This window comes from Lepus europaeus, chromosome 1 (assembly GCF_033115175.1).
Source record: "Lepus europaeus isolate LE1 chromosome 1, mLepTim1.pri, whole genome shotgun sequence".
In the NCBI taxonomy this organism is placed as follows: domain Eukaryota; kingdom Metazoa; phylum Chordata; class Mammalia; order Lagomorpha; family Leporidae; genus Lepus; species Lepus europaeus.
In genome coordinates, this window is record NC_084827.1 from 101,890,522 (window position 1) to 101,914,827 (window position 24,306).

The 24,306-nt window shown below is 37.8% G+C and overlaps 2 protein-coding genes across 5 annotated transcripts in view; one reads left to right on the top strand and one right to left on the bottom strand.

Annotated features, from left to right (window-relative positions):
- The window catches only part of MARCHF7 (membrane associated ring-CH-type finger 7), a 52,226-nt gene extending 39,499 nt beyond the window's left edge, over positions 1–12,727 (top strand). For 2 of the 3 annotated variants that reach the window (XM_062187237.1, XM_062187239.1), the window contains 4 exons: positions 4,036–4,145; positions 7,055–7,168; positions 8,653–8,701; positions 11,408–12,727. In XM_062187237.1, coding sequence (XP_062043221.1) covers positions 4,036–4,145; positions 7,055–7,168; positions 8,653–8,701; positions 11,408–11,466 — 332 coding nt within the window. In that variant the 3' untranslated portion in view covers positions 11,467–12,727. The remainder of the gene's footprint in view (positions 1–4,035; positions 4,146–7,054; positions 7,169–8,652; positions 8,702–11,407) is intronic. The other variant, XM_062187234.1, reaches the window with a different exon arrangement.
- A 55-nt stretch (positions 12,728–12,782) lies between these two features.
- Positions 12,783–24,306, bottom strand: part of LY75 (lymphocyte antigen 75) — a 155,090-nt gene continuing 143,566 nt past the window's right edge. For both annotated transcript variants that reach the window (XM_062187232.1, XM_062187230.1), the window contains 3 exons: positions 20,308–20,481; positions 18,947–18,973; positions 12,783–15,958 (listed from right to left, as the gene is read on the bottom strand). In XM_062187232.1, the coding sequence (XP_062043216.1) occupies positions 15,759–15,958; positions 18,947–18,973; positions 20,308–20,481 (401 nt within the window). In that variant the 3' untranslated portion in view covers positions 12,783–15,758. The remainder of the gene's footprint in view (positions 15,959–18,946; positions 18,974–20,307; positions 20,482–24,306) is intronic.

Below are 24,306 nucleotides of genomic sequence, written 5' to 3' on the forward strand. Positions count from 1 at the left end.
TGTAGTACATGTAAAGTATTTAGCATGCTTTTTTTTTTTTAACTTTTATTTAATGAATATAAATTTCCAAAGTACAGCTTATGGATTACAATGCCCCCCCCCCAATAACTTCCTTCCCACCCGCAACCCTCCCCTTTCCCGCTCCCTCTCCCCTTCCATTCACATCAAGATTCATTTTCAATTCTCTTTATATACAGAAGATCAGTTTAGTATATATTAAGTAAATATTTCAACAGTTTGCCCCCACATAGCAACACAAAGTGAAAAAATACTATTGCAGTACTAGTTATAGCATTGTGATGACCTTTTTTGAATGACCTTTGGTAGGTTTCTCATTCCATGGAAGAGAAAAATGAAGCCCTAAGATAAAAATGAATGGTACTAAAGTGATCTCTGAAGTTCTTATTTTATGATTATTAATACTTTCCTGCTTCTGAGAATAGTTTAAAATCTCTCTCATTTTTTCTCAGATCATAACATGGATTTGTCCTGAATTTTGTTCAGTGATTTTTAATTGTGACTTGTGGTAATTAAGAAAATGTTCCAAATGCATTTTAATTTCTTTTTAATCTTCATGTATTTGTACTCAAAAAAAAAAAAAAAAGAAACTGACTTCATACTTGAAATACAGTCATCGATTGCACAGCACAGAGATGTGTTCTGAGAAATGCATTATTAGGCAATTGCATCAGCAAGGGAATATCATAGAGTATACTTACAGAAACTTCTATAGAGCCCCCTCTGCCCCTAGGCTGTTTGGTGTATGTGTATACTGCTCTGAGACCACAGCGAACAAAACAACATGAGATTAAATCAGACATAAAAGAACATGGTGCATTCAAGATGGGCTGTAAGCACAGATACATGAAGCTGATGGTGCCATAATAGGGACTATGGTTTTACAGTAAACTTTTTTAAATATATAAGCAAGAGAACATACATAGTAAATACATAAACCAATAAGATAATTGTTCATATCTTTATCAGGTATTATGTACATAATTGCATGTTCTGTATACCTTTATATTTGGTATGTTTGGTAGTGCAAGGTTGTTTTTTTTTTTTTTTTTACACCAGCTTACCACAGATACATGAGTGATGGATTGCATTGATGCTATGTATATTGGCTAGGGTGTCATTAGGCAATGTGAATGTTTTAGCTTCATTGTAGCCTTAAGAGACCATTCTAATACATGCAATCTGTCATTGTCTTACCACCTTTTTTTTTTTAAGATTTATTTTATTTATTTGAAAGACAGTTAGAGAGTGAAGTAGAGAGGTCTTCCATCCACTGGTTCACTCCCCAGATGGCCGCAACGGGCAGAGCTGCACTAATCCCAAGCCAGGAGCTTCTTTCGGGTCTCCCACGTGGGTGTGGGGGCCCAAGGACTTGGGCCATCTGCTTTCCCAGGCCATAACAGAGAAGCTGGATTGGAAGAGGAGCAGTCGGGAATAGAACTGGCATCCATGTGGGATGCCAGTGCTTCAGGCCAGGGCTTTAACCCACTGCACCACAGCGCTGGCCCCACAACCCTTTTTTTTTTTTTTTTTTTTTTTTTTAAGAGTTATTTATTCGAAAGGCAGAGTTAGAGAGCTCTTCTATTTGCTGGTTCACTTCTCAAATGGCCTCATCAGCCAGGAGTGGGTCTGGGCTTTTGGAGCCAGGAGCCAGAAGCTTCTTTCAGGTCTCCCACATCAGTGCGGGGCCCAAGGGCCATCTTCCATTGCATTTCCCATGCCATTAGCAGGGAGCTGGATCAGGACTGGAGCAGTGTGCATATGTGGTGCCAGCACTGCAGACGGTGGCTTAATGTGTTGCACCACAGCACTGGCTCCTTGAACCGCCCTAAATTTAGTGCATGACCTTAGTGAAAATCTGGTATAGTTCAACTTTTGAAACAACATGGCTCCTAGGAACAGAACTCATTCTCCTTTCAGCTGTGTTCTAGGAAATGCACATAGGTATTAGTGCTGTCTTGGACTTCATGTCAAACTTTTAAAAGGATTTTTTTTGAAATAATCTTTAGTTTATTTGAAAGGCAGAATGACAGAGGAAGAAAGAGATCTTCCATTTGCTGGATCACTCCCCAGATGTTCAGGATAACAAGTACTGGGCTAGACAGAGGCCAAGAGCCAGGACAGAGACCAGTCATCCTGGTCTCCCATGTGGGTGACAGAAACCTAAGTATTTCGGCTATTGTCTGCCTCTCGGAAGCTGGACATTTGATCCTGGGCATTCCTGTATGGGATGCGCTTGTCCCAAGTGGTGGCTTGAGAAGCCCTGTGCCACAGTGCTAGCCCTCAGACTTTACTCATTTAAAGAAATTGTTATTAAATAACACTGGTTTTGTTTTATGAGTTCTTTAAAGACAGGCGCTACTACTAGTTAATTCTTTTATGAATCTCCAGAATCTTTAATTATTGCCTGGTGTATACAAGTCAGTCAACAGTTGAATTTAAATTCTAGCCTGTTTTTCACACAACTTTAATGGTTATGACGCTTTTCACTTTGATGCTAAATCTAAAAATAAACACAGGAAAGAAAAAGACTATTACCTACTATATTAGAACCAGGTTTACAAGTAATCAATTGTTGAATGCATATTAAACTGAAGTTCTTTATAAAGGGAGGGGGGCAGAGATGCAGCAAGTGCTGTGGTACAGTAGGTTAAGATACTGCTTGGAATGCCTGCATCCCATTTTACAGTGCCTAGAATTGAATTCGATCTTAGCTTCCAATCCAGCTTCCTGCTAATACACACACTGGGATGCAGCAGATGATCCGCCATATACTTAGATCTCTGCCACTTATGTGGGATGCTTGGATGGAGTTCTGTCTCCTGGCTTCAGCATGGCCCAGCTCCTGCTGTTGTGGGCATTTGGGGAGTATACTGGCAGTTGGAAGCTCTCTTTGTGTCTCTTGTTATTCTGCCTCTCAAACTATAATGAAATGTAAAATATATATAACATGAAATTTACCATATTGACTATATTTTATTACATAATTCAGTACATTCAGAATGTAGTGCACCATCACCACTGTCTATTTCCAAAAATTTTCATTACCCTGGACAGAAACTATACCCCCTAAGCAGTAACTCCCCAGTCTATGGCAACTTCTGGTCTACTTTTTCTTTAAATTTTCCTGTTCTAGATTTATTTCATTTGAAAAGCAGAGTTAGGGAGAGAGGAAGAGAATGAATCTTCCATCTGCTGGTTCACTCCCCAAGTGGGCCAGACCGGAGTCAGGAGCTTCTTCCAGGTCTCCCATGTGGGTGTCAGGACCCAAGCACCTGGGCCATTTTGTGCTGCCCTCTCAGGCTCTTTAGCAGGGAGCTGGATTGGAAGTGAAACAGTCGGGCCTGTGCTGCTTAACTCAAAACGCCGGCCTCTATTCTAGATATTTCATATACTACTTGTTCTTTTGCATCATGAACTATGTCCTTTTGTCCCTGGAATAGTTTTGCTGAGCACAATGTTTTCAAGGTTCAGGTATGTTTTAGTATCTATCAGGACTAATTCTTTTCATGATTGGAAGGAATTGCTTTTATCTGGACTAAAAGGTAGATCCTTTTTTTCTTTACTTTCCTAACCCTTAGGGCAGGCACATTCTTTAGATTCCCAAAGTCTTAGGTATTGCGCTGTCACAGCAAATAAAGTGGCCTGGATATGTAACTTAGTTGAGTTGTTTTATGATTAAACATTGTTTTTATGCCATAGTAGGAAGTACAGATGACATTCCATTGCCTCTGTCAGCTTCCCACAATCCAGGATGCAAAGTGAGTATGTGGGAGGAAAATTTGTACTTAAATGATGGGTAGAGCCCTAAATACCATAGGGTATGACCTGACATGGTCATTGTGTATTATTGGTTGCTCTTTTAGGATATATGATTGGTTACTGGAATAATAATACAGTCTCTTTTTTCTTATTCAGTAGGATTTTCTCTGTTTTAAGCTGAAAACTTAATAGAAAAATGTGAAGACATTGAAAGCTGAGCTTGATTTGTAATTTAATTAATTTAATTTTTACCAGGTTCTTCATTAGAGGCCGTAACCACCTGTGAACTCTGTAAAGAAAAGTTGCAGCTTAACCTGGAGGATTTTGATATTCATGAACTACATAGAGCTCATGCAAATGAACAAGTTAGTATATTTTGCCTAATTTGGTAAGTGTCTATTCAATGCTTAAAGGACAGCTCTTGAAGAAAAGGTTGAAGCATGGTCAGAAACTCTGCATTAAAATAATAATAGTGTTCTTAACATAATCTGTTACTGCACTGGGTCCTTTATAATTTATCTTTATTTTTCTGTTTTTTGAATGAAAGACAAAAGCAAGTCAAAGTTTTAGACTTAAAATTCACCATGTAAGCCTAGGGAAGTAGTCCCAGATTAGGCATGCCAGCCTACTTCCCCAGAGCTGTAAGTTTTTAATTTCCATTTTATAATCAAACATTTTCATCACTCCACAAGAAAATCCTGTATCCATTAAGCAGTTGCTCCCCATTTGTTTTTCTCCAGGTCCCTAGTGTGCACCAGTTTGTGCTTTTATAGATTTATCTATTCTAAGTATCATATAAATGAAATCATACATAATGTATCATCTTTTGTCAACAGCTTTTACTTTTAAAATGTGGGAATAATGGATACCCTTTGAAAATCTGATTAAAAAGTATGGACTCATCTTAGAAAGCACACCTTTAAAAACTCTAGAAGGAATTCTTATATCCCTTGAAACTAATTACTTAGCGCCAGGCTTTTAGGAGTCACTGATCTAAATTATGTTAAATTATTAGGAAGTTTTATTCTATCAATTTCAGCTAGGAGATGTCTTAAATATTCAAATAGTCTCTAGAACACTGAGCACTGGTATTTTTAAGAATAGGGGAGGGAGCCGACGCCGTGGTGCACTAGGTTAATCCTCCACCTGCAGCGCCGGCATCCCATATGGGCACCGGTTCTAGTCCCGGTTGTTCTTCTTCCAGTCAAGCTCTCTGCTATGGCCTGGAAAGCAGTGGAGGATGGCCCAAGTGCTTGGGCCCCTGCACCCGCATGGGATACCGGAAAGAAGCTCCTGGTTCCTGGCTTTGGATCAGCGCAGTTGTGGCCATTTGGGGAATGAACCAATGGAAAAGGAAGACCTTTCTCTCTGTCTCTGTCTGTAACTCCACCTCTCAAATAAATAAATAAAATCTTAATAGAGGAAACAGTATGGAAAGGAAAAAAAGTACATATCTATATTGTCCTCTAAAATGAGAGGTTTTAAGGGCATTTTTTCTTCTGGCCGTCTTCCCTTAGTTGTTTAATTCTGTCTCTGAAAGGCAGTTTTTCCCCCCCTCAATTGAGCCAGGAGTGTTTTTGTTGTTTTTCAAGCCTTTAAAGGCCCACATTCTTCAACAATTTTGAAGTGTTAGGAAATACTAGCTGGCACTTGTTAGTGACACCCTTAATTAAATTTCTTGGCTTTTATTTTTTTTTAAGATTTATTATTTATTTATTTGAAAGAGTTACAAAGAGATAGGTAGAGCCAGAGAGAGAGAGAGAGGTCTTCCATTTGCTGGTTCATTCCCCAAATGACCACGATGCCAGAGCTGAGCTGATCTGAAGCCAGGAGCTTCTTCCAGGTCTCCCACACGGATGCAGGGGCCCAAGCACGTGGGTCATCTTCTGCTTTCCTAGGCCACAGCAGAGAGCTGGATTGGAAGTGGAGCAGCCGGGACTTGAACCGTCACTCATATTGGATGCTGGCACTCAGGCAGGGCTTTAACCCGCAGGGCCACAACACCGGCCCCCTTAATTTGTTTTTGTTGTGTGAGTCATGGATTCTAGTGGCCTATAAGCTACCCTCATTCTGAGTTATTAGTTCAGTGTAGTTTTTCTCTTTGTTATCCAGTGGTATCATCTTAAGGTGATAACTTAAGTTTTTAAATTTTTCTGAAATTTTTTTTAATTGAAATTAAGTATGAAGCATTTAAAGAAACAATAGATTTTAAATTTCTGGAATACATAGTACTCAGTAAGGTTATAATTAATGTATAATTCTTAACTTTAGATGAGTTAATTACCCAAGAAAAGTAGAACTTCTAGATAGTTACTTTGTAAAAATTATAGGACAGATTAGATTTTTTAGTGCCTTTGTATTCATAGCTTTAAAACTGCAGAGCACTTGTGGGCTATAGTACTGTTTTTACCAATTACAAATTTCTTGAGGATGATTGGAGTTACTAGGTTACTTTTTTTTTTGACAGGCTGAGTGGATAGTGAGAGAGAGAGAGAGAGAGACAGAGAGAAAGGTCTTCCTTTTTGCCGTTGGTTCACCCTCCAATGGCCACTGCGACTGGCGCATCACGCTGATCCGAAGCCAGGAGCCAAGTGCTTTTCCTGGTCTCCCATGGGGTGCAGGGCCCAAGGACTTGGGCCATCCTCCACTGCCTTCCCGGGCCATAGCAGAGAGCTGGCCTGGAAGAGGGGCAACCGGGATAGAATCCGGCACCCCAACCGGGACTAGAACCCGGTGTGCTGGCGCCGCAAGGCGGAAGATTAGCCTGTTAAGCCACGGCGCCGGCCACTAGGTTACTTTTATTGATTCATTCTTGTGTTTACTGTTGCCTTTAGGTTAACTGTATTACACAAGAAATACCTGTGCTATCAGAATAGGTTTTAGCTATAATAGTTTATTTAGTTGTAAATAAAATGGCAATTTTTAAGTAAACATGTAGCTACAGCTCTTTGTAAAAAGAAATATTGGCTTTGTAGAAAAAGCATTATCAAATGATTTAAATTTTCCACTTTTATATAAATCATTACATAAAGGAGAACTGTGAGAATGGATAGTCACACCTATGTGGATTCATTATATGACATTAATAAGATTTTTATGAATTTATGAAGGACAGCCTTTTCTTATTTTAGTAGATAGCACTATATCCCATTCAAGGAACCAGATATGAGTACATTTCCTCTAGCTTATCAATATTCTATGAATGTCAATCTCTATCCTACTAATTTTTTTATTCTCTATTTCTCTTTTTCTTTTGTTGGCTTCCCTATTGAAGGCTGAGTATGAGTTTATCAGCTCTGGTCTCTACCTAGTTGTGTTATTGCACTTGTGTGAACAAAGCTTTTCTGACATGATGGGAAATACTAATGAACCAAGCACACGTGTCCGAGTAAGTAATATTGGAGTGGGAGAGAGGGGGTGGGTGTGATGTAGCCAGTGCTTGCCTCAGAAAGCAATTTCCTTGTGTTCACATCCTTTTCTTTTGGGGAGCTCTTATTTTAAAATGTTTGTTAAAAATAAAAATACTTTAGATGTAATGGGAGATTTCTGTCTTGGGAGATTTCTGTCTTCCTTCTATAACAAGCAGCCTAATTTTCTCATGAAGCTATGTTAAAGAAGTAACTGACTAGCTCTTAAAGGTTACTGTAATATATTTCAGTGACAAATAGGGACAGAATTGGAAAAAATGTTCTTTTAAATAAAAACCAAAAACCTCCACCTCACTGTTAAAAGTTTAGAAAACTGAAATTGAACACTGAAAGCCAAAAGAGAAAGAGAAATTAACTTTAGTTATTTCTGTCCTATAGATTACTGATATACTAATTTTTTTGTGTCTATATTACAAACTATTTAAAATACGAACTAGTTGGTTTAGATTAGCTGTTACATACGTGTAAGGAAATGATGCTCTTTAGTGTACAAGAGGAAACTTTCTGCTCTGCTGGCTTGGCTGTTTTGTGTAGCATGAGCTTGAGCCTGTATCTGTCATTACTATAGCATTATGAACACTTTTTATCCTTATACGTGTTCATAAATGTACTCTTCAAATTATTTTTTATATAAATATTCACTTTGATAAATTTAGTAGAGTTCATGTTAAGGTACAGTGTTTTTATTTTGAATATTGAAACAGCTGCAGTTTAGGTATAAAATAAATAAGGTATAAAATAAAAGTGCTTCTAAGGTTGTAAAATACTTTGCTGTATTTTTATATTTTATCATGCTGTGGACATAACAGTGAACTAATTGACAGATAATTATCTTTGAGAAAAAACAGACTATCAAAAGCATTCAGAATCTGAGCAGATCTCTTGACTTCTGCATATTTTACAAATTGGCAGCCTCTAAATTTAGTGAATGCCACAGAACGATTTCTAAAAAGGTATCTTAACTCTTTAGAATGAGTAAATGATTGAGTAAATTATAAAGGATATAAGGTCTTTTGAATTCATGCCTCCATAAGAAAGTTGATATTAAATGCATATTCCTACACTTCTACAAATTGAGACAGGAAAATACTTGGTTGTTTTTCCTTTCACCATTAAAATTGCAATAGCATGGGTTAAGATCCACCCCCCATAATTTTTTTAAGTGTTTTACAAAAAGATAGAATACAACGACATAAAATTACTCTATTGTATCTGCTTCTAATTTCAAGAAATTGGTTTTACATGATTAATGATGATAATATAGAACATTTTTATTGTAATACCCTTAAGGTTCTAGTTTTTTGAGGTAAGGGGAGAAAGGCCCCTATTTAAAGGCTTAAAATGGTGTTTGACTTTAGTGGAAATGAAATCTCCTATACTGATTCTATCATTAGATCCATTTGCAACATTTAAACTACTGTATTTCTTTCTGCATTGTTTCTAGTTTATTAACCTTGCAAGAACGCTTCAGGCACATATGGAAGATCTCGAAAGTAGGTGGAATTCCCCCTCCCCAGACTTGTTGAATTTACTCTTGCAAATTAAACCCACAGAGTACAATCTAAGTATATATATTCTTTTCTGCCAAATTAGAGGTTCATTTATAGGCTTAGTAAAGCAAAAGGATTGACTTGGGAAATATGGGTTGGGCAATTGACATGAATTTTTTAAAAGACTCATAGTTTGCAAACAAATTTATTTTGATACAGGGGATATAATTTTAACCATAATTGTTTCACTTTGATTTTAGCACTTGTAATTAGAAAGATACTAAGTTTAACTACTAATCAAACCACACTTCTTAATCTATTAGTTCTGGGGTTTTTAAATTTGTTTTTGTTAAGAAATAATACTTTTTTTCAGCTTTTGTGAGATCATAACATGTTTTTCCTGGGCTTGTGTAAGGTATCAGGAAAGTAGAGGAGAAAGGGTCCTGAATCTATAGCAGGAGCTATAGATGTTTCCTTGGTGGTGGTAGTTGGTGGTTTTGTTTTTGTTTTTTTTTTTTTTGCCCCTTATTCAGATCTTCAAAGACCTTTAATAGGTTTGCTATAGGTTGATTTAATAAGCAGCCAGCTCCTCCAGCAGCTGCAGTATTATTTACATTCCAATCTTAGGTGCTTCATCCAGATGGGCACACAGGTAATAATGGCTCTAGAGCAGTTTGTGGGAATCCGAGATTATTCCACTCAACCCTTATTTAATTTTACAACCACAGCAATAGGCTTCCCACTCCACAGCACTCTCTGAGAAGTCCTTTAATATGTATTCTTTTACTTTGTATAGTCATCTTCAGAATTCTTAGTGTTAAGCCTAACAATTTTATCTTTAGAGAAAGCTCAGTTTCCTTTGAAGTCAGTTTGAGGACTTCATGTAAGAACCTTTTAATTCCTTGAATATTCTAAGACAAAGATTTTTGTCCTTAAGTTTCTCCTACTTTTAACTTTCAAAGGGATTTGAGAGAAAACCAGACAACACATTTTCACATTGTTAATTAGTATTTTATATCTTCTTAGCTCAGATCACTTATATTGGCTAATACAAAGGTCTCTCTCTCTTTTTTTTTTTAAAGGTTTATTTTATTTATTTGAAAGAGTTACAAAGAGAGGTAGAGACAGAGAGAGAGGTCTACCATCCGCTGGCTCACTTCCCAGATGGCCGAAATGGCCAGAGCCGCGCAGATCCAATGCCAGGAGCCAGGAGCTTCCTCCAAGTCTCCCACGTGGGTGCAAGGGCCCAAGGATTTGGGCCATCCTCCACTGCTTTCCCAGGCCTAGCAGAGAGCTGGATCGGAAGCGGAGCAGCCAGGATTAGAACCGGTGCGCATATGGGATGCCAGCACTTCAGGCCGGGGCTTTAACAAACCGCTGTGCCACAGCACCGGCCCCCTCATCTTTTTTTTTTAATTATAATTTATGCTTTGTCAGATATGACAGTAATAATGTTTTGGTTTACATTTTCCCCAGGTTTCTTTTTTTTTTTTTTTAAACTAACATTCCAAAACTAACATTGGGTTCCCTAACCACAACAATGTCTGCCTTGAAAGTATGAGAGAGGGAAAAGGAGGAGGTAAATGCTGACAGTGAAAGATAAAGGGTGCTACCATTTAACACACAATTACCAGAACGTTAATACATTTTGAAAACTGGTTCCACCTGATAATTTCCTCTCCTTTATGCAAACAGAAGTTCCCTAAAAAACTATTCTGTTTTTTTAGTTTGATATATTTCCACAATCTATTGTAAAACTTAGATAGAATTTATTTCAGTTAGAAGCTAGGCCGTATGCTTGATATTTATTAGAAATGAACTACATCTATAAATGTTGCATATACTTTTCCTGTGCTTTGCTAGGTTGATTCCATTTGTTGGATACTCTTAAATTGTCCAATACTAATTTAAGCAGAGTACATTAAATCTTTCTTTACTTAGAAATAGGGAAGATGTTGGTTAAATGTTTAGTTTAGCTTTCTTCACATTCAAAACAATCTACAGAATATATAGTTTTATACTTTACTCTGTCCTTCATACAAACATTCTAGGATGCTTTATTCTAAATTTTGAACCACTAATGACTCTTGAAAAACTTGAAGTCAGAGATGTTACAGGGTGATAAGTGGAGAATAAGATTTTCACTGAATCCAATTATTTTAACTTAGGCTGTGTCTATATAAAGCTTTTTTTGATTTACTAAATCGATTTTTTTCTTGGCATTGTATAGACATAGCTTTGATGTAAATTGCAAGAACACCCATAACCTATTATTTTATGTACATTTTTTTTCATTCTCATCGGATGCATCAAACATGCAGCGGTAATAAGCCAGATTCTACTCAGGTGTGTGAGAGCACTTGCCTTACATTCACTTTTTCTCTAGTGTGTATATCATTAGCTACTATGAACACAGATTGATCTCAGAAACTTTTTAGAACATGCTCTTGAACCACATTTTTAAACATTATCATTTTTATAAAACTATAAATAACATCACAAATGGTGTGTGGGCGGGGGCATTGTGGATCAGCATCACCCACAATCAAACCACCCTAACCCTGTCATGATAGCTTATCATTTTGACCAAACAATATACTAAATTGGGAATTTTGTTTTACAAGTCATTGCTGTTCTGGCTTCATATTTATACCTCCTGTTCTCTTTCCCCTTAAAATCATTCTTGATCATCCTGTTTTCTTTCAACAGCTTCAGAGGATGAGTCCGAAGAAGATGGAGATCATAACAGAACATTTGATATTGCCTAACTTCATATAAGACAAATGGATGGTCTGTGAACAAGTGTTTATTATAAGTGGCAATTAAGTGTGATTTAATTTTGTGGGGGAATGCCTGTTAAATATATTGACTATATAAAATGAATATATCTACACACATACACATATATATGTATGTGCATGTGTGTATGTATATTTATTCTCCAGTGTTGCTTAATTAAAATCCGCTGGACCTTTTAACATGGCCAGCAAATCTGATGTTTATAAACTGGTAATCAAAAGTTTTTTCTTTTAGGCGGGTGGGAAAGTGTTACCCTTGTTTTAAAGATCTAAACAATGCCCATCAGCCCTTTTTTGTGTTTTGATTACCGTAGTCATATTTATGAAAAATGGTTCGTGTTAGTCTCTTGCTAGTGAGAAAAGTGGAACAAAACTTGCTTTTGAAATAAAATGCCAAATAGTATCTAATTATTTTTCCATTTAAAATGCCTTAAGTTGCAGTCACATTTTGATAATCATTTTCTTCCAGTGTTTCAGAAAAAAATTTTTAAAGAATGGGGAGGTCATAGAGAGCACTGTATTAGGTTTCCAAATTTAATTTGAATTCTAAATTCATTTAGCAATAAAATCTAATTTTAAAAAATATAATATGTAAAAATGATGGTTAAATTTTTGTATTGATTTGCAAAATGGAGATTATATTTGTTAGACCATAGTATGTAGATATTCCTTTTAGGAATATTACAGCTGTAAATTAGATCCGAATTGCAGTCAAATGCTATTTGGTTAAAAAAAATTATTGCAATCTCACGTTAATGGAATATTTTTAAATCCCACATTCAAAGTTTAAAACACTGGTTTTCAATGTGTTTTTTAGTGTTGTCACTTCTTTATAGATAATATGATATAAATAACTTGTTTGGATCCTGGTTGTTTTTAACTGTTCGTTGGTAATTCTGAACATTTATTTAGTGATTATTAATATTTTTCACTGTCTTCAGAGAACAGATGAATATTACCTATTCACCATGAATGGGCCTACACCATGGTCATGAGATGTGTGTACTTCCGTAACACTGTATTTCCCCTCTGTCGACACCCTTAAGAAACACTTAAAACACTTTCAGGTGGTTTTAGGATAAAGTCTAATGTTATGGCAGCAAACTACTTTTTCAGAACCTAAATAGAAACCGTGTTATTTCTCAAATGTGAATGAACAGTTTGCCCACACTTAGTTTGTTGGTCTTATGTAAAACCCTGGCTTGAAATAAAGTACATACTGATTAATTTATGTTACAGTTTGAAATGTTTCCTTTTAAACTGGTGCCCAAAGAAGCCGTCACACCTCATAGCCAAGAATTTTATTAAAATTGCAAATTGTTTCATACAGGAATATAAATACTTCTAAAACATTTGTTCAGCTCTTGACTGTCTTTGCCTGACTTAAAACAAATAAAAAATTTCAGTATATTTCTGTGGATCCTAAGGGATGCTCTGAATTACTTAGAATTCAATATGAAAAGTCTTCTGCCTAACAAAAAATTTAAATTAAACTTAAAATGTTGACTAAATTGTAGGAAACTTGTGTGTATGATTTATTTATATTTACTTGTGTCATTAAATGCTATGTGACAGAGGTAATTTTTTTGTAGTTTCATAGACCCACTTGTCATTAGCTTGTGATTTCATTTAAATGTGACACTACAGAAGAGGAATGTCTTTCATTGGTTATCACTTTCAAATGCCATACAAATTCCTAAGAAAATGTACCTTAAAATGTTTTTTCCAAGGTACCTGCCAAACATAAGAATTATATTGTCATCATTACCTAGAATGAAAATGCTAAAGAAAGCAATTTCTGTATTCTAAATATAATAATAAGACAATCTGAAATGTAAATGTGATTTAGCACTTGGTGACTATGGCCTTTAAACCTGTTGAAGATGAAATAGAATATTTAAAGTTAAATAACTTTTTTTTTTTTTTTTTTTTTTTTTGGACAGGTAGAGTGGATAGTGAGAGAGAGAAACAGAGAGAAAGGTCTTCCTTTTTGCCGTTGGTTCACCCTCCAATGGCCACTGCGACTGGCACATCACGCTGATCCGAAGCCAGGAGCCAGGTGCTTCTCCTGGTCTCCCATGCGGGTGCAGGGCCCAAGCACTTGGGCCATCCTCCACTGCCTTCCCGGGCCATAGCAGAGAGCTGGCCTGGAAGAGGGGCAACCGGGATAGAATCCAGCGCCCCGACCGGGACTAGAACCCGGTGTGCTGGCGCAACAAGGCGGAGGATTAGCCTGTTAAGCCACGGCACCAGCCTAAAGTTAAATAACTTTAAAACACCTTTTCTGAGAGGGGTATCATTAACTAAGAGATTGTCAAAAGACATAGAAGAAAATTAGTTGCGTGGAAGGGGATAGTCTAAAGCAGCAATTTCCAGTAATTTCTGTAATGCATGTATGGTACACTGTACAATATGGTAACCACTAACCACTTGTGATTTGTGTACTTGAAATGTAACTAATTTAACTGAGGAACTGAATTTTAAACTATATTTAACTTAGGATATCTTCACGTAGCTAATAGTTAACTGGATATTGTAATTCTAGATATTTGAGATAACTGTTTTTAGGGAAGTGGTAAGTTATTAAAGTAGTGGTAGAATCTGAGTAGGAAGAGCAATAGGAATTTCAGGCTAAAGTCCACTGTTGGCATTATTATAGTCCATAAACAGTAAAATAGATGTGTCAGTTAAATACAGATTCTCAAATTTAAAACTCTTGGAAAGTATGATGTGTGTATATAATACAACATAGCCATACTGCTTAGTTTTTTGTCACCATTTTATAATTGTTTCTTTAATAATGCCATTAATTTTGAAGAGATGCTTTTGATTCCTATCAGTGAAAACAGATGGCAAAAAACTGATTTCCGCTGCCATTTGTCAAACTAGAGTTCCATTTCCCAGTAAGAAAATTCCTCATAATGTAATTGATGAGGTGCAAGTTACAGATTATTTACATATTCAGGCATATTAAATAATTTTTTGGTAATTTATGCACTTTATCTTTTAAAATACTGTTAATGAGCTATGAAAGATGCTACAGAAAATCACTTGTTTCAGCTTGCTTTTTCTCTGCTTCTTAAATGATTATTTTCACCTTGCCTTACAGTATAAACACACTGAAAACTCAGAGCATCATTATTGTAGTCATACCTACTGGTTTTCTTTAGTCTTTGCTTACACAGATCTCATGTCTTTAGGTATAAAACTTATAAATGCTTTGGGAGCCTGAGACAGGTTGTACAGAAAAAGGTGCTAAGAGAACAAGTTCTTAACCTTCTGGCCAGCCTTCTGCCTTCCCAGATACAGCTTTATTTTTTATTTCAAAAAATTTAGAAAATTTTATTTTATTATTATTTTCTTTGACAGGCAGAGTTAGACAGTGAGAGAGAGAGAGAGAAAGGTCTTCCTTCCGTTGGTTCACCCCCCAAATGGCCGCTACCTGCGTGCTGTGCCGATCCGAAGCCAGGAGCCACGTGCTTCTCCTGGTCTCCCATGCGGGTGCAGGGCCCAAGCATTTAGGCCATCCTCCACTGCCTTCGCGGGCCACAGCAGAGAGCTGGACTGGAAGAGGAGTAACCGGGACAGAATCCAGTGCCCCAACCAGGACTAGAACCCCGGGGTGCTGGCACTGCAGGCGGAGGATCAGCCATGTGAGCTGCGGTACCAGCCTAAATTTTTATTAAAAATGTAACCACTTTTGATCAGCACCAAATACTACATGTGATTCAAAATGGGGTACCAAAGTAGTGAGACTGTAAAATTAATATAGTACAGGCTGTTAAAAATTTGTGAAATTTTTATCTAAATCTTAAAGGAAAATACAGATAGGAGAGGAATTGTTACCTGCCAAAATAACCAGTATCTAGGATATTTAAATGTATAGTATTTACTTAAAAATTAGGCTTATTCTTATCACGAGGAATAAGTAATTAAACTACATGGAAGGGAAAATAGAGCAAGTAAAGCAGGCTGGAGTTTTATCTACCGTACTTTGTTGTTTAGCTTTCCTTCTCATGAAAGGTGCTGCATTTGAAGAGTGGTTATAACCACTAAATTAGGTCTGATAATTCCTTTTCTAAAACCAGTTTTTATAATGAATCAAAAGATTAATTTTTAACAATGAGTACATGAAAATACCATTATTGGAATAAGGGATACCATAAACCTATAATTTTTTATGTCCTTGTTTCATACTAAAAGATGTTGCACAGGAACCACTTACAAGGCATTTGTTGTTTTAGTCTGAGATTATCAAAAAGTTAGTGAAACTGAACAGCACACTCATCTTCTGCAACTACTAAAACACATTCGTCATCATAAGGTGATTGGGGTGCCGTTGAAAAAACTGTGGTGAAACCAGATTCAGAACTTCTTTTGTACAGGAACCAAATGATTGCTCCAAAAACTGTCAAAATTACTGTGCTAGCAATCACCAAAGCTGATATTAAAATGTGGTCATCTGAAAAGGAAAAGACAAAATATGTGGGGGTCAGGGTACACAAGCTGCAAATATTGCACTTTTGGAGTACACAATTGTAATTTCATTGTGTTAAGTATATCATATCAAGAGTTTCCCACATTGAGGAGAAAAATATTTGTTTTCAAGACTTGTATTTCTCAGTTTGAAAAGTGGCTGTGCTTCAGAATTCCAAGTTCATTTTGGAGTTCTCTGTACTGAGCGTCCTAAAATGGAACTATACCACAATCCTATTTGTCTTGTCTTTTCCTTCCTGAACTAAGACTATAAATTCAGACCTACTGCTCTCTTCAGGAACAGCAGATTCAAATTTTTATTTATTCATTTTTTAGGTTTTAACAGGTTCAATATAGTCCATTAAATAAAATACTCCCTTTCTCCTTCCAAGGAATAGCAATATTTTAGATGATTTTTACCTTAATGTGTGTCTGTGCGTGGGGGGGTGGGGTGGGGTTGAAAGCTCTTATCTGCTGGTTCACTCCCAAGATGGTTGCAGTGGCAGGGGGTGGGCTGGGCTAAAGCCAGAGAGCCATGAGCAGCTTCTACGTCTCCAATGTGAGTAGCAGGGGCCCAAGTACTTGGACCATCATCCACTGCCTTCCCAATGGAAGCTAGATTGGAAGCAGAGCAACTGGGACTCAAACCAGCACTCCCATATGGGATGCTAGTATACATGGTGCTTAGCCCTCTGCACCACAACGCTGGCCTCCAGAGCACTTAAATCATATTTGTGAATCAAAACTGCATGGTGGACCTCGACCATTGAAGTCTGTGTACATCTGTAGATGTGTATATTTATAGCCAGTGCTTCTCCCCACTTTACTCCCAAATTCTTCCTGAATTCTGCAGATGAGTAGCCAGATCTCTGCATTTGCTGTTGAGTCATCAAATTTGCACATGCTTTCTAGTCCGTCTTCTGTGCTGAGTGACCACCTTCCTGCCACCATCAGACATTATTTTGATCATCTGATCCCCAAACTACATAATGCTCCTCATAGAAACTACATAGTACCTTTTAGAATAACCACTGATTGGTTAATTTGTGGCATGCCAACTGTATGTGATGCCCAAGTCCATTTAGTGACAGGACAAACCAACCCTTCACCTTCATTAATGCTGATTCATTTGCCTACATGGCTTTTCCTCTCCTACCTAATGCCTATCTACCCTTAAAATTTAAACCCTGCATCATTGCAAATAAATGCCATGAAGTGAGCTTGGGCTACCTTTCTTGTGTGCTTACCACATGAATACACCTTTGCATTTTCTTGACATTGTTCTTTTCAAGGGAGTCTTCCAGTTTGCATTTGTATGAAAGGGATCTGTTAGCCAGGATCCTCACTACACTAAACTGTTGTCACCTCTCTGCTTCAAGCCATTATTGTTATTCCCTAAGGCCTAAACCCTTGCTTTATGACAGCCTTTGAAACATCCTTTTCACTCTGTTTAGGTCTTCATTCTCAAATATGGCCTTGGCCTTCCTGTACTCAGTATGTCCTTATTGTGTTTTTCTCCCAACAGTACATGTCTGTGCCTGACATGTATTTATATGGCTGCTGTTTGACCCTTCCCACTAAAAGGTGAGCTTGAGAGCAGAATCCTTGCTCTGTGTTCAGTGTCTCACATCAGAAGAAATCTCGGCACGTAGTCACTACACACATTTAAGTACTGCAGATTTACATATCTACTTTTTGAATGAGTTTCAAGCTTCCTGGAATCTAAAAGCCAAGTGCTCCCAGATTTTCAACTATTAATGACAGTTTTGGGGAGTTGAAGACCTATCTGCTGTTTTCTCTAGACATTTTAATTTATATATACTCTCCCTCCCCTTGGAGTGTACTTGTACATAGCTTAGAAGTTATAGTTCAGGCTGGCACCGTGGCTTAACAGGCTAATCCTCCACCTTGTGGCGCCAGCACACCGGGTTCTAGTCCCGGTCGGGGCGCTGGATTCTATCCCGGTTGCCCCTCTTCCAGGCCAGCTCTCTGCTATGGCCCGGGAAGGCAGTGGAGGATGGCCCAAGTGCTTGGGCCCTGCACCCGCATGGGAGACCAGGAGAAGCACCTGGCTCCTGGCTTTGGATCAGCGCGATGCGCCGGCCGCAGTGGCCATTGGAGGGTGAACCAGCGGCAAAAAGGAAGACCTTTCTCTCTGTTTCTCTCTCTCACTATCCACTCTGCCTGTCAAAAAAAAAAAAAAAAAAAAAAAGAAGTCATAGTTCAGCTGACACTGTGGTGCAGCGGGTTAAAGCCCTGGCCTGAAGTGCTGGCATCCCACATGGGTGCTGGTTCTGGCCCCGGCTGCTCCTCTTCCGATCCAGCTCCCTGCTATGGCCTGGAATAGCAGTAGAGGATGGCCCAAGTGCTTGGGCCCCAGAACCCTTGTGGGAGACCAAGAAGAAGCTCTTGGCTCCTGGCTTTGGATCAACTCAGCTACCACTGTTGCAGTCATTTGGAAAGTAAGCCAGAGGATGGAAAATCTGTCTCTACCTCTCTCTCCTCTCTCTGTAACTCTTTCAAACAAATGAAAATCTTTTTTTAAAAAAGTCATAGTTCAGGGCTGGCATCCCATATGTGCACTGGTTTGAGTCCCAGCTGCTCCACTTTTGATCCAGCTCCCTGCTTATGTGCCTGGGAAAGCAGCAGTGGGTGATCCAAGTGCTTAGGTCCCTGCATCCATGTGGGAGACCCAGAAGAAGCTCTTGGCTCCTGGCTTTGGATCAACTCAGCTACCACTGTTGCAGTCATTTGGGGAGTGAACCAGCAGATGGAAGACCCCTCTATCTTTCTCTCTGTCTTTCAAATAAACCTAAACAAAAAGTCATAGTTTTAGAAGGTAATAAAATGAAAAAATGCTGTGTTCCTGCCCTGATAATTAACTTTTGAAAAGGGTTTACAGTAGATTTTATCATCAGAATTTTAAAATATCTTTAATTGTGGAAATAATTTTAAGACCAGACTGTTAACTTACCTGATAAATACTTCTTTTCATATGGTACTAAAAACAAAAGAAAGTAAAAATAAATTTAATAAATTTAACTGGATTTTAAAGTTACTAAAAATGAACACTTCAGTAGCTTAATATTTATATTGTTGCTTTTATACTTACTTTGAACTTAATTTTTAAAGAGATATCAAATACAATCTATTAGCTTGTTGGTAGGAAAATAAGAGAATTCAAGAAAAAGAACAGTAATCAAAGTAAGGCAGTAAGATGATTCTGGTTGCAGTCTGTAGAAAAAAAATAGTAAAATTAAACACCTGTGGCCTTAGCTCATTAACATGGAGCTGTGTATACTTTCTGATCTTTTGGTGTTATTGTTTAATTAAAAACTTGATTCATATAATGATACTCTGAGAGGCACAGTGCACAAAAAACACCAGTTTTTAAAAATTCAGATATTTAAAATTGTATGCAACTACTAAAAATCTATTGAGAAATGTTTACATATCACTGTAAAACTAAGTGCAGTCAGGACCCTTGCCATAAATAAATGCATGTACAGATGGATGGATATAATTCCAGACAAGAAGGCAAATAATTGGAGTGAGATGTATAGTTTTGGGTAGGAGTGCTCTACCTGCCTATATAGCTTAAATATAGATAAATTAAGTGTATTCCAGATGTAAATAGAGGAAATAATCAGAGCTAGATGTATAGTTTTATTTTAGAGTTCAAGAGGAAGATACTAAAGAGGTAAGAAGATAAAATGGCTGTTTGTATCATGTTTCAAGCATACCAAATTCATATTTTGGAACTGTAAGTTCCTTAATGAGAAAACATTTAGTATCTAAATTTAGAAGAACAAGATTGTGTGTAATGTTTAACAAATTACATCAAAATATTGTTGTGGACCAGGATAATTTTGTTCTTTAAAAAACATTTGGATGGGTCAGAAAAAAATTTATATTTTAATCTAGAATAAATGGTAAACCATAATGTAATTTTTCTTTGCCTAGCAGATATCCTTGGAGGAGAATCTTATTTCTAAAGTAACATTAGAATTCTGAAATGACATATGATTATTCTTTACCACTTCTGTTCAATCAAAGCACATATAAAGAAGTTAAGATAATCCCTTTCCACAACAGAAGTGTTTGGAATCTCTTGTATGAGACAGAATAAAATCATGCCTCATTCACATGAACTGACCCTAACTCTGAAGTCTGAGAATTACATATTTGACTTCCAAAAGACCCGGGAGCAAAATAATCTTTAGCCTTGCTCCCTCTGTTTAATGAGGCACACTAACCTCAAAGAGAATTATCTGAAACACAGCCCCCCTTTCCCCACTCTTGTTAGAATGGAAAAAGATTTTCAGTCACACTTACCAGCTGCTTTACAAAGTGTTCCTTCCACAGAAGAAACTTCACAATTTCCTTTTTTCCATTCACCTGTCTTGGTATGCAGAAAACCACAGGTGTCAACTAGATCCTCGCCGTCATCTTGGGCTGCCCATTTATCAAATGTCATATCTGAATTGTCAAACCACTTGAAACTCGCATCTGTCAGTTAAGGAATATTAACATTAAGACAGTTTAAGAGATTTCTGTTGACGATTTGCAGAATATGGAGGGAGCTTACTGCTCTGGGCTAGGGGAAACTCCACACAAATTAGAGGGACACTGTGGGTCTACACGGAGGGTGAGGATGTGCACAATTCAGGATCCCAGTGGCTAAGAGCCCCAGCACCAGCTTTGGAGAGTGAGGTGACACCAGATTGCAGCAACCTAAGCCATTGGTGATAAAGCTGCGGGAAGAGCCTGACTGAGTCTGACTTGGAGCCCAATGGGGGACAGTGTACCTGCCAACATAGAGGGAAAGAAAGGGGGGAGCACAGTTCTCTCTCCCCAGCCACTTGGCACTTGTAGTCTGTAACTAGCTGAGAGGGTGAGTGCCATTTTGGACATATCTAACAGCTGTGCCAGCTTGTGTCTGTGTGCCCAGCAACCAGCTAAGAGGAAATGCCTAAGTCTAGTTGGGAGAATTGATAGGGGCTTGGCACTTGTGACTGTGGGAGCCTCGTGTATGGGATGGACTGTGAAAACACTGTGGCTACATGGGAGGGGGCAGGGTGTGGCTGGGTCTCTGAGCAGTCACTGTTGGTGGCTCCACATGATCAGGGCTCTCTGATTGCCTGGTGAGGGTCATTGCTGTGGGACCCATGCTCACACTGAGGACTGCATGGATCCTTTGTGTGGTTCTGTGGCAGCACAGAAGAATATTGCACCCACTGGGGCTAGCTCCCAGGGAATTGGTCTCCTTGGAGAAGAGGTGAGTGTGGGACCAAGCCAACAGAGCTAATCAAACCTTCCCTGCTCTGGTTAAAAAAAAAAAAAATTTACCATGCCCAACCTGGGTGCCACCTTGATACTCCCCACATCCTGGAGCACTGAACTGAACAGAGCTTCTGGGCCACACCCAGCACAAGCCTCTGGGTATTCATTGGAAGAGCAGAACTCCACTAAGCCACAGAGGCATAGTCTAAAGCTAAAAGCCATTGGGGGGGAGTGCAACAACTATGTCCACAAATGCCTAAAAATAAACACAGAAATTCAAGACACAAGACTAACGAAGACAACGTGATGTCCCCTTAGGAACACAACACTTCAATACTAGAATGCGAAGAGACTGAAGAAATGCCAGAAGCAGAATTCAAAAAATTGATAAACAGGATTACTTAGAAGTAATCAGAAACAAATCCACAAATTAAATCAATACATGACATGAATGAAAAATTTTCCTGTGAAACAGATATTAAAGAGAAATCAAAAGTAATACTGGAAATAAAGAATTCAATAGAACAAATTAAAAAATGTGGTGGAAAACCTTAACAACACGACAGACTCAGGAGAAGAAAGAATAGCCAAAAAAAAGTGCTGGAGACTTATGGGATACTATCAAATGACCCAATACACAGGTCTTTGGAGGTCCTGAAGGCGAGGAAAAAGAATGGATTAGAAAGCCTTTTTAGTGAAATAATTACAGAAAACTTCCTTAATTTGGGGAAAGAAAGGGATGTCCAAGTACAGGAAGCACACAGAATTAATAGACATGAACAGAAAAGATCTTCACCACATATTGTAGTCAAACTCTACAGTAAAAGAAATAAATAAAACATTCTAAAATATGCATGAGAGAAATGAAAGATTACTTTGGGAGGGTCTCCAATTAGACTCACAGCTGACTTCTCATCAGAAACCCTACCCTACAGGTTTGTCTTAAGAGGAAAAAAAAAAAATGTTAATCAAGAATACTGTACCCTGCAAAGCTCCTATTTACGGATGAAGGTGAAATAAAGACCTTCCATAACTAAGATAAATGGAAATAAATTTTCACCACTCATCCAGAATTACAAAAGATGCTTAACATAGACATACTCATCACTATGAAAGAATGTGATACTACATAGTGGTTTAAAAAAATAATGAAATTCTGTAATTTGCAACAAAATGGTTGAAACTAGAAAACATAATACTTAGTGAAATAAGCCAGTCCTAAAAGGACAAATGCTACACATTCTCCCTGATCTGTGATAACTATTAGAGTACCTGAAAGGTAATCTATTGAAGTCAAATTAATACTTCAAGATGCAATGACTTTGAACAGCCCTTGTTTCAACTGTTGAAGAATAGTTTTGTTGTTGATGTTATTGAACTCTTTACTTAGTATAGAGTTAATTATGAGTGTAAAGTTAATTGAAAGTAGATCTTAGTAAAAAAATAAGAATGGGAACAGGCAAGGGAGGAGAGAGGGGTAGGGTGTGGGTGGGAGGATGGGTAAAGTGGGAAGAATCACTATATTCCTAAAGTTGTATTTATGAAAAGCATGAAGTTTGTGTTCCCAAAATAAAAGGTTTCTGGGGAAAAACAACAACAAAAAAGAATGAAAGAACATGAAGGCAGAAAATCTCCCAGTAAAAGTACAAAGGAAATCCTAAGTAAACAATAGGAATATTTATGGAAAAATGGCAGGGCCAGGTCATTACTTATTGATAGTCACATTGAATACAAATGGCCTCAACTCTCCAGTTAAAAGATACAGAGTGGCTGAATGGATTTAAAAACAAGACCCACCTATTTGCTGACTACAAGAAACATCTCACCAACAAAGATACACAGACTGAAAGTGAAAGGATGGAAAAAGATATTCCATGCTAATAGAAACCAAAAAAGAGCTGGTGAAGCCATCCTAAATATCAGACAAAATAGACATTAATATGAAGAATGTTAAGAGATGAAGGGCACTATGTAATGATTAAGGAATCAACCCAACAGGAAGATGTGACTATAATAAATGTATATACACCTAATTACAGGGCACCTGGCTATTTAAAAGAAAAGTTACTGGATCTAAAGGGAGACACAGACTCCAATACAATAGTAATGGGGGACTTCAATACCCTACTTCAATCTGCAATGGACAGATCAACCAGAGAGAAAATCAGCAAGGAAACAACAGAGTTAATTGAGATTATAGATCTAATGGATATCTAGAGAACTTTTCATCCTACAGTTTGCAGAATACATGTTCTTCTCACTAGTGCATGGAACTTTCTCTAGGATATATCACATGCTAGGCCATAAAGCAAGTCTCAGCAAATTCAAAAAAATTGAAATCATACCATGCGTCTTTTCTGACCATCATGGAATGAAGCTGGAAATCAACAACTCAAGAATCTCTAGAACATATGCAAACACATGGAGACTGAACAGCATGCTCCTGAATGAACACTGGGTCATAGAAATCAAAAAAATAAATAAATTTCTGGAAACGAATGAAGATGACAGTACAACATATCAAAACATAGGAGGGTCCAGTGCTGTGGTGCAGTGTGTTAAAGCCCCAGCCTGCAGCGCCAGCATCCCTATATAGGCACTGGTTCAAATCCCAGCTGCTCCACTTCCAATCCAAGTCCCGGCTGATGCAGCTGAGAAAGCAGCAGAGGATGGTCCAAGTCCTTGGGCCCCTGCACTCTCTTGGGAGATCTGGAAGAAGCTCTTGGATCCTACCTTCGGATCGGCTCAGCTCTGGCTATTGCGGCCATTTGGGGAGAGAACCAGCAGATGGAAGACCTCTCTCTGTCTCTACTTCTCTCTGTAACTCTCTCTAATAAATAAAATAACTTTAAACAACATAAGATACAGCAAAAGCAGTGTTAGAGGAAAGTTTATAGCAATTAGTGCCTACATCAAGAAATTGGACAGGCACCAAATAAATGAGCTATCAGTGCATCTCAAGGTCTTAGAAAAACCAAAACAAACCAAATCCCAAATTGGTAGGAGAAAATAAGTAATTAAAATTATGAAAAATAAACAAAATGAAAACAA